The 14,025-nt window shown below is 53.4% G+C and overlaps 1 protein-coding gene across 1 annotated transcript in view; it reads right to left on the reverse strand.

Annotated features, from left to right (window-relative positions):
- PRKAR1B (protein kinase cAMP-dependent type I regulatory subunit beta) overlaps positions 1-6,753 on the reverse strand; it is a gene marked incomplete at its 3' end in the record, with an annotated part of 80,968 nt that extends 74,215 nt beyond the window's left edge. Inside the window, exons 1-2 of the mRNA XM_082671589.1 lie at positions 6,703-6,753; positions 5,792-5,988 (exon numbers count right to left, since the gene is read on the reverse strand). Coding sequence (XP_082527715.1) covers positions 5,792-5,968 — 177 coding nt within the window. The 5' untranslated portion in view covers positions 5,969-5,988; positions 6,703-6,753. The remainder of the gene's footprint in view (positions 1-5,791; positions 5,989-6,702) is intronic.
- Positions 6,754-14,025: the final 7,272 nt, after the last annotated feature.

Here is a 14,025-nt window from a genome sequence, read left to right on the forward strand (position 1 = left end):
GGGACGGACCGCCCCTCCAAGACCCTCGGGAGTTCAACGTAGTTCCGCCAATGGACGCCTCTGTCCGCCACCAGAATGTCACATGCAGTGCTGGTCACCAGGAAACACAGGCTGGTCCTCCATACAGTCACCGGACGTATCTGATGCCCAGTGTAGACCACAGCCACAGGAAGGGCCACAGGAAGGGCCATGTGGGCCCTGACAGAATTCACTTCCAGGGAAGCCGCGGGCCGGGTTCTCCCCAAGGGAAACACAGCGTAACTTGCTCGTTTCATTAAAGGCACAGAGTGAGCCTGGGTCACCAGCTGTCGGACCAACGGACCAGAGGGAAGCCACCGCTGCCCCAGGAAGGAGAGCCTGCTGGATGACGCGTCCACGGCCACAAAAGAGAGCAGAGTGGCGTCGGCGAGGACTCGGGAAAGGGTGGGGGCTCAGGGTCGCAAGACCACATGCTCACCCGGTCCTTGGGGAGCAGATGGGCGACAAGATTCAACAGCCGTAAACACAGACAGACACTCGGCCCCCAGAGCCCTTCCTGAAATACCTGCAGAGTTACCCATTTTTTCTTTTAAATCATTTCCTTGGCATAAAGGTGGTTTCTGGAGCGGAAAAAAACAAAAAACCCTGAAAGCCATCAAACACAAAACGATGGAAATAAAGTAGAAACGATGACGCATCCACGTCATGGAAAACTTTACAGCCACAGAGGCCACAGAAATGCTACTAAAGATGCAAGGCAACATGAGTGCCCTTCACGCCACTGAAATGCACACTAAGAAAAGGCCAAAATGGCAAATTCCATGTCGTGTATGTTTAGCACAATAAAAAATGCTACTAAGAAGAAAAAAGCCAACAAAAACTGCACATATATACGATTATCCACATCCGTATGTAAGCGTGTCCTGTGGGGCCAGAAAAGTCCTCGGGAAAATGTAGGGCGGGTACGTGGTGCAGGGTCACGGGCGCGTTCGTATAAAGTAATCTTTCCTGCACAATTTAAAACCCACTGTTAAAGGGCTGGATGACTTTTATCATCACACGATCCGCCACAAGACTGAATCCTGGAGAAGCTCCAAGGCTGTGTTTGGCCGGCGGGTATGGACTATCTTCCCCCCTCAAGCCTCCACCCTGGAATAAGGCCACCTCCTCACCGGCTCACTCATGGAGGCCTGGGCACTGGGTGCCACACCCCGGCCCAGGCAGCACCCCGAGAGCTGGGCCATCCCCACCAACCTGTGCCGGCAGCTGCAGCCTCTCTGCTTATCAAGGCCTCACACACACGCTTCCTGCTCTCCACACAAGTGGAGAAAACTGCTCCTCCCCAGGCTTCCGGCCTGGCCAGCCTCCTGCAGAGAGAGGGGCCCGGGACCCAGCACACCGCGGCCCCAAAGCCAGAGCCTTTCCTGCTCCCAGGCTGAAGCAGCTCCCTGGTCACCGTGCTCAGCAGACGCAGCAGGAAATGAGACCCCCGTGGGGTCTCAGGACACCTTAAGGCACTTTCCATTTGGGGATCCCAGGTCCATTTGAACATCCACTGCAAACACTGGGGACGTTCTCCCCAGTAAAATGCACCCGCCTATAAAAGCCTGCACACGATTTCAGAGAATCCACCAAATCAGCCCCGAAGCCTGGAACCTAGGCCTTCCAAGTCACCCTACCTCTTCCAGACCTCGGTCCTCAGCTGTCAAAGGCAGGTAGTAAACTGCCTCTCCAGGCAAGAATGATCAATGAATCTTCCTAAACCCCTATGCTCGCCCCAGCCTCTCCCCCAAGCTCCAAACTCATAGCCTCTTTGACAACTTGAGCACATCCAAAGCCTTACTCTTCATTTTTTCCTGTCCAACCCTGTCTCCGTCTCTACCCACTGGCCCCTCCTTGGCTCAGGACTTCACTCAGGCCTCGGACCAAACCCGAGGAGTCACGGCCCATGCCTCTTTCCTCACCCCACCCCCAATCCACCAGCAAGACCGGAAAGGCCCCCCAAGGGAAACAGCCCGCCTCACCCTCACTCCACCCCCAGGGGACAGGAGCACCCTCACCCCTGCCAAGTCTAACAACCAAAAGCATCTTGGCCACTGAAATGTCCCCTGGGGGCAAGAGGTCCCCCGCTGAGACCCTCACTCTGCAGCCTCAGCTCAGGTCTGGCCTGGACCCTGCCTCTGGCCTCTTAATGGGCTCCCTGCCTTGGTCTGGCGGAGAAGTCCCGTCCTGTGAGACATGTCACCTGGCTGGGGTCATCTGTGAACAAGTAGAGTTAAATGAGGATGTACTGTCACCCACCTGACCCTCCCTCTTCAAACGTGCAGGAAACAAGCACCCGCCCCCCCCCCGCCCCCCGCTCCAGTCCCCTGTCCTCTGTGCACAGGCCAGCGACTGGACTCCTCCCATACATGGCGACCTCGAAAGTAACCAAAGATTAAAGCCAGGTCGCCATGTTCACCTATCAACTAAGAAACAGGTTTTTATTTATTTTTTTAAGGTTCATTTATTTATTTATTTATTGGCTGCACAGCACGTGAGATCTTAGTTCCCCAACCAGGGATCGAACCCACACCCTCTGTGTTGGAAGGGTGGAGTCCTAACCACTGGACCGCCAGGGGAGTCCCTGAAAAACAGGCTTTTAAATTAAAACAGCCAAAGCTGACTAGGGTGGGTGGCTACAAGCACACTGTCTGGTGGGGCTTGAATCAATGCTGCGCTTGGAGAGCTCTTTGACAACACCAACAAGACTTCTGTGACCTGGTAATTCCACCTGGAATTTCAATAATTCCACCTCCGAGAAGCTGTACTAAACACTACTACATACAGGAAAAAAAAATCTATGTACAAATATGTCCCTGTGGCATTATTTTTTTTAATACATGTTTATTGGAGTATAATTGCTTCACAAAGCTGTGTTCGTTTCTGTTGTACAACAAAGTGAATCAGCCATATGCATACATATATCCCCATATCCCCTCCCTCTTGCGTCTCCCTCCCACCCTCCCTATCCCACCTCTCTAGGTGGTCACAGAGCACGAGCTGATCTCCCTGTGCTATGCAGCTGCTTCTCACTAGCTATTTTACATTTGGTAGTGTACATATGTCAGTGGTACTATCACTTTGCCCCAGCTTCCCCTTCCCCCCTACCCTGTGTCCTCAAGCCCATTCTCTATGTCTGCGTCTTTATTCCTGCCCTGCCACCAAGTTCATCAGTACCATATTATTTAGATTCCATGTATATGTGTTAGCATACAGTATTGGTTTTTCTCTTCCTAACTTACTTCACTCTGTATGACAGACTCTAGGTCCATCCACCTCACTACAAATAACTCAATTTCGTTTCTTTTTATGGCTGAGTAATATTCTATTGCATATATGTGCCACATCTACTTTACCCATTCATCTGTCAGTGGGCATTTAGGTTGCTTCCATGTCCTGGCTATTGTAAATAGTGCTGCAATGAACATTGTGGTACATGTTTCTTTTTGAATTATGGTTTTCTCAGGGTATATGCCCAGTAGTGGGATTGCTGGGTCATATGGTACTTCTATTTTTAGTTTTTTAAGGAACCTCCATACTGTTCTCCATAGTGGCTGTATCAATTTACATTCCCACCAACAGTGCAGGAAGGTTCCCTTTTCACCACACCCTCTCCAGCATTTATTGTTTCTAGATTTTTTGATAATGGCCATTCTGACCAGTGTGAGGTGATACCTCATTGCAGTTTTGATTTCCATTTCTCTAATAGTTAGTGATGTTGAGCATCTTTTCATGTGTCTCTTGGCCATCTGTATGTCTTCTTTGGTGAAATGTCTATTTAAACAGATGGAGAAATATACCACGTTCTTGGATTGGAAGAATCAATATTGTGAAAATCACTATACTACCTAAAGCAATCTACAGATTCAATGCAATCCCTGTTAAACTACCAATGGCATTCTTCACAGAATTAGGACAAAAAATTGTATGGAAACACAAAAGATCCCAAATAGCCAAAGCAATCTTGAGAAAGAAAAATGGAGCTGCAGTAATCAGGCTCCCTGACTTCAAACTATACTACAAAGCTACAGTAATCAAAACAGTATGGTACTGGCACAAAAACAGAAATATAGATCAGTGGTACAGGATAGAAAGCCCAAAGATAAACCCACTCACATATGGTCACCTAATTTACAATGAAGGAGGCAAGAACATACAATGGAGAAAAGACAGCCTCTTCAATAAATGGTGCTGGGAAAACTGGACAGCTACATGTAAAAGAATGAAATTAGAACACTCCCTAACACAATACACAAAAATAAACTCAAAATGGATTAAAGACCTAAATGTAAAACCAGACACTATAAAACTCTTAGAGAAAAACACTCTTTGACATAAAACCACAGCAAGATTTTTTCTGACCCTCCCCCAGAGTAATGAAAAGTTTAAAAATAAATAAACAAATGGGAACTAAGTAAACTTAAAATGTTTTGCGCAGCAAAGGAAACCATAAACAAGATAAAAAGACAACCCTCAGAATGGGAGAAAGTATTTGCAAATGAAACAATAGACAAAGGATTAATCTCCAAAACATACAAACAGCTCATGGAGCTCAATATCCAAAAAACCAACAACCCAATTAAAAATGGGTGGTGTTATTTTTAATATTAAAACACTGGAAACAACTCAACTGTCTAATCATGAGGAAAACATTGAGAAAACTTTTCTGGATCTTCTCAACACATTACACAATCACTTACACTGAGGACCATGAAGAATGTATAACAAATGAACAACATAAAATATAAAATTGCATCCGTAACATGATTCCAACTATGTTTCAAAACCACAATGCACGGTTGGGGGGGAACAGGTGGAAAGGACTCCAGGTGATTTCTACTTCTTCTTTCCACTTTTGAACTTTTCAATTTTTCTTTAAAAGGCATGTATTACTTTAAAATGTGTTTTAACAGACTGTTCTAAAAGGAAGAAATAAATCCATTCCTTTGCGTTACAGCTACCTGTCCACAGGAGTGCCCATCAGAAGTAAAACACCGCTGAGCTCGGGGACACAGAGGTGCTTAAAACAGACCTGGGCCCCAGCTGGGGTCCCGTTCAGTCCCCAGGGACAGGTAGGTCGTGATACAAAGACCACGAGGAGGAACCTGAGGTCACCCCAGAGAGAGATCTGGGTGGCCAGGGAGGAAGGCAGGAGGCGTGAGGCGGGGAGGGAAAGCTGGATGGGACCACAAGCGGCTCCTGCCCCAGCCTGCTGCTTCCTAGCCCCGAGCCCCCAGGATGAACCAGGAAGGGGGTGAGAGCTGTCATCCATGCAGGAGTGAGCTGGGCGATTCCCTCCTCAGGAGAGAGGGCGTGGGTGTGGCACGTACTCCCCCCACATGTCTGAGGGGCAGGCCAGCGAGGGAATCTGACCTCCAAAGGCCCGCCACACTCTCTGTCAGGGCTGTTTCCTTTTATCCCAGTGCCAATGGCATCTCTAACCAGTCCCCGAAGTTGAGAACCGCCAGCGACCCCACAAGCTATAGTCACAGCCTGCAGTTCCCAAACGTCCGCACCACCTTCCAGGAGGCCTCCTGAGACCCTGAGCCACTGGAAGAAGAGAGGATTTCTGTGGCGGGAATGAAGCCACCGTGGCCTCCCTGCCCACCTCCCCGCAAAGAGTCGCAGGAGGCCGTCCCGCGGGCGCCCCGCCCCCTCCTGAGCACGCAGGCAGCGGAGGGGAGGCCCGACGGGGCTTCGGCGCCACACACACACCCCTGCACCGGCTAGGGGGTGGGCGGGGGGAGGACCGGGTGCCGGAGCCACTAACCTTCTCCAGCTTCTCGAAGTGCTCCCGGAGGAACCTCATGGGGCGCTCGGGCTTGGAGATGCAGAGCTGCACGATGCAGTCCTTGAGCACCTGCTGGGCGCCGTGCTTCTGCACGTAGAGCTCGCAGCCCCTCAGGCCGTCGTCCTCCTCCAGCTGCTGAGCCGCTGGCGAGGCCATGGCGACCCGCTGCCCGCTTCCTGCGGAGGAAAACGCGAGTCCTGCCGACCTCGGAGGGGCAGGACTCCCGCGGCCTGTGAACACGCGTCTTACACGCACCGTAAGGTTTATCTGGTGACCGACGTGACCTGGTGACACGCCAGGCGTTTTATTCTGCTGCTGTCAAAGGCCTCTCACCCTGGGGGGCAAAGCTCAACTCTAAACAGATGCTCGCGGGGATGGAGGGGGATCCGGCGGGTTCCGGGCGCGGCTGAGAAACCTGACGACGGAGAAGCGGGGCCCAGCGTGTGCAGCCCAGGCGGTTATGGGGTCTCACTTGCGTCCGTCCCTCCCCCTTTGGAGGACAGTGTGTGCCTGGAGCGCCCTCCGCGAGCTCCCGGGGAGATGGCGGGGGGACAGGGGGAGCTCTTACAGGCTCCGCCGGAAAAGAAAGGGAAACAAAAACAAACGAAGCTCCGCGGACGGGCCTCCTGGGAAGATGAACCCGGAGAACAATGGCAGGGCCGCGCGTTCGGCTCGCGCTCAGCCAGGTCACAGTGACGGCCCGGAACCCGGCCAGCCCGCCAGCGCCGAGCACGCAGACCGGCGACCCCGGCCCCCCAGCCCCCCAGCCCCCCGACCACGGCTTCCAGACCCGGACCGGCCAAGGGGGCGGGGGCTCCCCGAAGGCCAAACTTCCTGGGGCATCCCGGCCGGCGGGGGTTTCCGGAACACCCCTCCCCAGCCCCGCGTACCTGGATGCGCGGCGCCGGAGGCCGGAGGCGGCTGCGCGGGGACGCGCGGGCGCGGGGACGGCGGGCGAGTGGGTCCCGCACTGCAGCGGCGCCGCCCTCCGCCCGCCCCCGCGCCGCGCCGATCCACCCCCAGCCCCGCCGCCCCCTTCCCGCCGACCGCGCTCCAGGCCTTCCCCGACTCCCCGCTTGCCCCTCCCCGCCCCATCTCACTCCCGCCCCCCACCCCGTCTATCTCCCACATCCCCAGGACCCACCTCTCCCTCCCCCCTAGATTTCCCCTCACCGGCAGCCTACCCCGTGCCCTCCCTCTTTCCCCCTCCTCCCTCTCTTTCTCCTCCTCTTCCCTCCCCTCGCCCCTCCCCCGCCCCCACGGCATTCAGGCTGACAGGCCTCGTGCTGCACAGACAGACCCACGGATCCATGTGAAGCTGCGCAGCTGGACCAGGACCACTACTACCGCCCCGCAGGCTCCCTCCTCACCCCTCCACCCCCTCCACTGGAGCCTCTGCGATTGCCCGGATTGTCCGCCCTGGCTGGTGGCAGCCACCTGCTGCCTTGGGGTGATGGCCTCCCCCACCTTCACACCTGGGGTGTCACATCTGCATGTCACAGGGCCTGCATTGGTGGCCAGGCAGGTCTAGGCTACTCCTTTTCTTGGTTAAGGGCACCAGCTTCACCCAGATGCCCCAGGGGGAAATCACAGGGTCATCCTAAATTCTTCCCACCACCCATGGGCTTCCAGGAGGTCAGAGGCCATCACAGCCCCTAATCCACCAGCCCAGGCCTGCAGGAAAGGGAATCACCCTTATTTTCCTGTTGCCTAAAGTCATGTTTTGCTCCCATTCTGCCAGGGTGGTGGTGGAAACATCATCTCGGGCAGTTGGGGGTCCCCAACGCTTTACCTGGAGCAGTCCGAATACCAGGAGATGGGGTAGGGATCTCAGGCCTTTAAAGGGGAAGACCTCTGCTCTCCCACCCATACTGCCCCGTCCACAAAGACACATTGCAGGGCGGCCGGCTGCCCCGCACGCACCCCAGCAGGGCTGACGCTGACCCAGCTTCTTTCTGACGGCTTGAAGCGAAAGGAAGAGGATGTGCTCAGGTAGTCAGACTAGGAACTCCTTCCTGCCTCTTCATCCCCTGCCCTCGGCGTGCCTCCTGGCCCATCCCCACCTCAGGTACAGTCACACCTGTCCCATCACACTTATTGCAAGAGTCATTTTCAGGAACTGAAGTCCAGTCTCAACTGAATCAAAACTTTATTCCACAACTAATTTAAACTGTTGGCTGTTTCTCCGCTCCACCTGCCCGATTGCTCAGACCTCCTCTCCCCGCTTGCTCCCCCTCCCCCCCGCCCCCCAGTTACTGCTGGCTCCTCAGGGTGGCCTGGTGAAGAGGATGACAAAAAATTAGGGCCAGGTTTCACTTGACGGACTTGGGGGGGGGGCATATGCTCCAGGGCTGGCTTTTGTTCTCAGAATCTCCTGGGGTGCTCCAGGGATCTCTGCAGGGACCTTCCCCCCCCCCTCGCACGGTTCCGTGGGAGGGGGAGACCCTCTCCGAGGATGGCCTTCTAACCCCGAGCCCCCCCTCCACACACATAGCCTCCTCCTGGCAGGGAGCCCCCTGGACCACGTCTTGCAAGACAAGGAGCTCTCCGGGTTCAGGGCCTGGCGGTCGGCTCAGTGCACCAAGCCCACCAGAAACTTGGTTCCTCCACCCCTCTCAGCTGTGGCTGGACGAGCCCCATCCTCACACCACCACGGTGGCAGCTCCCACCAGCCTGTCCCCTGCAGACCCTTCCAGGCCGCTCAGGTAGCTGTTTCAGAGGCCCTGCCAGCCGGGGGCTACAAGCAGGCTCTCCCTAAGAACTCCCTCCCCACCTTCCTCAAGGAGTAGTGCGCGGCCAGGTCCCCCACCCGTGGCCCAGCCTGCAGACAAGCTCCCCCCATCTCTCCTGTGCCCCTGCCCCCTGCGTCGCCTGAGTGGAAGGGCAATGCTTCCAACACACCCAGGCACTCACTGCTTCAAGGAGGGGAGCCAGGGGCCCTCGAGAAAGCCTGGCCTCGCTCTGAGTCTGGGCCAGGCTGTGTTAACCAGCAAATGTCTGCACTGATGGCACAGCGGTTGTTTGCAGCTGATCCAAGTGGCTCCACCCTGAACGACACAATCCCTCCGGCCCCTCCCTCCGTGATGGGGGACGGCGAGCACAGGGTCCGTCAGGGAAACTGACCAGACCACCGGCAGCCAGTGGCCTGACGTGAGGACGGCAGGCATCCGCCTCACGGAGCAGGGACAGGAAACCGTGTGGACCAGTGATGCCACACACAGCTAGGTCGATGTCGCCACCGCTGGATGGTGACAAGTCCCGGTTTACTGGGTGTCCCGAAAACATGCAATGGTGATCATGTCATCATTCAGAAGTCCCAGCAAGTCGTGCTGGTCTGTGTGTCCCCTCCACCCACAGGGAAGGACCCACCCCAGCACAGCCAGCAGAAGGGCTTCACGTGCCCCAGCCCCGAGGTCCTCACCTCAGCCCTGGAACCCGAATCACCAAGTCTTGCAAAGGTCCAACTTCAAAGCCACATTATTTTCCAACCCCCCCTCTCCCCCGCCCCAAACTCCTGACTCTGCCAAGTCCAGTTCACCCAGCAAGACTCAACGGGGACATTGCTTCTGCGGGGAGCCCTCCCTGTGGCTCCCACACCTGAGGGCCAGGTTGGGCCCTGGGGTGCCGCCCAGGGCTCCCTGCAGCTGCAGCTCTATTCTAAGTGTGCCAGAGGCCATTTACTGAACTTCTGTCCCCCCCATCCCCCCCTCCTGCAGGGCAAGGAGACAGATATCCGCTGGGGTGAGGAAAGGAGGGTTCTCACCCGCCCGCCCAGCGCTGACGTGGGCCCTGCCACCTGACCCGCGTGGGGCCGTGGGGCGGGGCCAGGGGCTTTACCTGGAAGAGCCATCGAATCTCCCCACCCGTCTAGGTGGGTGTGACTCTCAACCCCAGCTGACAGAGACTGAAGGGACCAGCGGGTGGGAGCAGAGCAAGAGGCCCAGGGTCAAGTCCCGTGACCAGCCACGTCCCTCATGGGGGAGCGAGCTAATTCCTCCCGGGAGCAGAGAGCCAACCTGGGGGGATGTGGGAGAGGAGCTGGGGTCAGGAGAGCAGGGAGCCCAGAGCGGGGATGAAGGGGAGGGACACGGCCTTGGGGCGCGGCCGCAGGCTCCTGAGAGGCAGCAGGAACCAGTCAGTGCATCTAATCCACACACTGCTCCCGGGGATGGTTTGGGGGTGTGGCGGGTGGGCCCCAGGCGCACCCAAGGCACTCCCAGCAGAGGACCCAGCCCTCTGCGTGGACCCGGGGCCACCTTCAGGGGACACAGCTGAGCCCTGCCTGGACTCCTGACCCAAGGACCCTGAGGTGATCAGGGGGTGTAAGGTCCTGAGTTTATGGTGACTCCCCCAACGTCTGCAGAAAACAAAGCTGGTGACAACCTCAGGCAGCGAGGGCTGCCCGTCCCCAGGGCCCCATCATGCTTTCGTCTGTCCCTGACGAGTGTCTTCCCCCATCCGTGTTGTCCTCAGGCATCCTGCCCTCTGTTCCTCCCCGCACCTGCTCAGGACGTCCTTCGATTGACTGTCCCCGCCCCGCGCCCCGAGCGCCGAGCACCGAGCACGGGCTCCGCTAGGAGGAGGAGCTGCTGCGGATGCCGGGGACCCCGAGCGCCCCATGAGAACCGGCCGGAGGAGACAGCGAGTGAATGGACCAACCCAGCGCATCTGCTTACATCAGCTTATTATGCTGGCGAAACGACACACTTCACGTTTGTAACCAGGACACTGAGTGAGGGGGTCCTGGAACAGACCTGAAGCTGCTTTTTCCTACCTTGGCCGGGTCTTTTTTTTTTTTTTTTTTTGAGGTACGCGGGCCTCTCACTGTTGCGGCCTCTCCCGCTGCGGAGCACAGGCTCCGGACGCGCAGGCTCAGCGGCCATGGCTCACGGGCCCAGCCGCTCCACGGCATGTGGGATCTTCCCAGACCGGGGCACGAACCCGCGTCCCCTGCATCGGCAGGCGGACTCTCAACCACTGCGCCACCAGGGAAGCCCTTGGCCGGGTCTTTAAAATGTATTCGGAGAAGGAGTTTCCTTCTCTGCTCCTGCCTATACATTTTGGCTCAAACGTAGAGAATTTCAAAGTTCTACTGTCATGTTAAGATATAAACCCAGGGTCAACTCGGTCATTGTAAGTGTCCAGAGCTATGAAATGATCATAACTCCAGCCTGACTTTAAAGTTAAAGCCTTTTCCTTCCTCTGGTGAGGCTGAGGCGGGAGGCGGGCCGGGAAAGGACAGAGAAGTTTTGCTTTTTCCCTCTTACCCCACCATCCACCTGCCCCAAACCTGACCTTGGAACAGCCTCTAGCAACTGGAATTCCCAGCCCAGGCCACTGAGCCAGGTGCCTCATGGACATGGGATCACACAACACGTGGCCTTTCGTGCTAGCTTCTCTCACTGTGCTTAACGCGGTCGAGGTTCGTCCGCACGGTAGCAGGTGTCAGCTCCGCGTTCCTGTTGAGGGCTGAGAGTCAGCTATATGCCTCGTGTATTGCGTATCCATCCGCCCAGCGCGGGCGGGTGGGGTGCTCCCGCCTTTCAGCTGCTGTGAATATGCTGCTGCGAAGGAGGGTGTCAAACCCGAGAGTCCTTGCCTCCCCTTCTTTCACCCGTACATCCAGATGGGGACTTGCCGGATCACTCGCTAATCCTGTTGAATTTTTTCAGGAACCACCACAGTTTCCACGGTGGCTGCACTACTTTTCATTCCCGCCGGCGGGCCTCAGCGTCCTGATTCCTCCACATTCTTCCTCCCAAATGTCTGTCAGTTTCTGCTTGTTTTTTATAAGAACCATCCTAGCAGGTGAGGTGGTGGCCAGACCTTCAGGACAGGCACAAGCAGCTGGGCCCTCCTCTGGCGCACTCTGGCGGCCACAGCGAGTTCCAGGCCAGCCGGGGCGCCACTTGACTGGGAGAGGGCCGGCCATGTGTGCAGAGCGGGGGATGGGCTACTTTGGAAGCAGCTGCACTGAACATGTTTTTTGGCTGTGGGATTTTGGCAGACATGCCGTAGAGAACCTCCCTCCTAGTCGTAACTTGCTAAGATTTTAAATGACAAATGGGCGTCAAATCTCATCAAGTGCTTTATCTGCAACTGCTGAGATGATCACATCATTTTTCTCCTTTTTTAAAAATGTGGTTGGACTTCCCTGGTGGCGCAGTGGTTAAGAATCTGCCTGCCAATGCAGGGGACACGGGTTCAAGCCCTGGTCTTGGAAGATCCCACACGCCAGAGAGCAACTAAGCCTGTGCGCCACAGCTACTGAGCCTGTGCCCTAGAGCCCACGAGCCACAGCTACTGAGCCCACGAGGCACAACTACTGAAGCCCGCGTGCCTAGAGCCCGTGCTCCACGACAAGAGAAGCCACCGCAGTAAGAAGCCCGTGCACCACAACGAAGAGTAGCCCCCGCTCGCCACAACTAGAGAAGCCTGTGTGCAGCAACAAAGACCCAACTCAGCCAAAAATAAAGAAATAAATTTATTTATGTTTTTAAAAATGTGGTAAATCACATTTTTAATGTTAAAAAATTAACTTGCATTCCTGGAATAAACTCAGTCTGGTCTCAATGTATTATCCTTTCTAAAGTGCCTATCTCCAGATTTAATTTGTTAAGATTTTGTTTAGGATTTTTGCATCTGTGTTGAAAAAAGTTGATCTCTAATATTCCTTTCTGTAATTTCCCTCTCACTTTTTGGGATCAAGGCTGTGACACCGGCTCCACAAAATGAGTTGGGAGATGTTCTCTCTTCCTATTTTCAGATTGGAGTTATTTCCTTTTTAAAAAAAAAAACTAAGTTGAATTTTATTAAAATTTAAAACTTCTGCTCTGCCAATTACTGTTAAGAAAATGAAAAGCCACCGAGTGAGAGAAAATAGTAAAACATATATCTGATAAGACGTATCAAAATATATAAATCTTAAAACTCAACAATAAATACAATTAAAAATGGACAAAAGATCTGAACGTACATCTCACTAAATAAGATATGGAAAACAAGGATATGAAAAGATTCACATCATACGCCATAAGGAATTGCAAATAAAACAACAAGACGCCACTACAGACCCATTAGAATAGCTAACATTCAAAAAAAACTGACAATACCAATTGCTGGCAAGGATGTGACGCAATGGTCGCTCTCATTCATTACTGTCTGGGAATGCAAAATGGTACAGGCACTTTAGAAGACAACTTGGCGGTTGGAGTTATTTCCTTATTAAGTGTTCTGAAGTGTTTGCTGCCATCTGTGATTATAGCCTTTATTGTGGGAAGCTTTGAAATGATAAATTCAACTTCTTTAATAGGTAGTAGACTATTCTGAGTTTCTATTTCTTCTAGTGGAGATTTTAGTAAATTATGTTTTCCTAGGATTTCCTCTATTTCATATATTTTTTTGGCATAAAGTATTATTACTTTAGTATCTTTTTAATGTTTAGAACCTTTCATGATAAACTTTTACCCTCATGTTGGTATTCGTGCTTTTGAACTTCTTTTTTCCTTGTCAGTCCTGACAGGTGGGTTATCGATTTTATTAGCCCTTAAAAAGAATAAACTCTTGGTTTTAATAATCTGTGTTGTATGTATGTTCGTTTTACTCTTTCATTAATTTCTGTTCTAACCTTTATCATTTCCTTTCCTTTACTGTGTTCAGATTTGTCCGTATATTTTCCTGTTGGGGAAAAACAAATCAACATTTTTTTTTTTTTTTTTACCCTAAACGGGCCCCTGGAAGCAATTACAAAAGTATTTGTGGAACTAAAGAAAAACATCTGACATCAGTTTGACTCTTGTCCCTTTGAAGGCACCCTGTTCTCTCTCTGGCAGTCTCCCACAAACTCCTGTTTTTCTTTGGTATTCCTAAGTTTCACAACATGTCAATACGTGTGCCTCACTGGTGCTGTGTAGTTCCTTCAATCTGAAGGTCTTTCACTTTTAACTCTGGCAAATGTCTCGGTTATCCCTTTGAATACCTTCTCTGCCCCATTTTGATTATCCCTTTTTCTAGGACGTGTACTAACCAGAAATTAGCATTATCTGCTTCTATCATCCACCTTTTACGCAGCTTCTTTTATGTAGCTTCTTGTTCCTGTTTCATGTTGCTCAGATAAAGACTTTTCTCTCCTTGGTCCCCCTGTTCTACTGCCCCTGCTTATTCTATTCAGTCTGGAAGAATGGGGACGGGACAAGAGGCCAGATACCCCCTAA

Source organism: Grampus griseus (genome assembly GCF_964374135.1).
Source record: "Grampus griseus genome assembly, chromosome: 14".
NCBI lineage: Eukaryota > Metazoa > Chordata > Mammalia > Artiodactyla > Delphinidae > Grampus > Grampus griseus.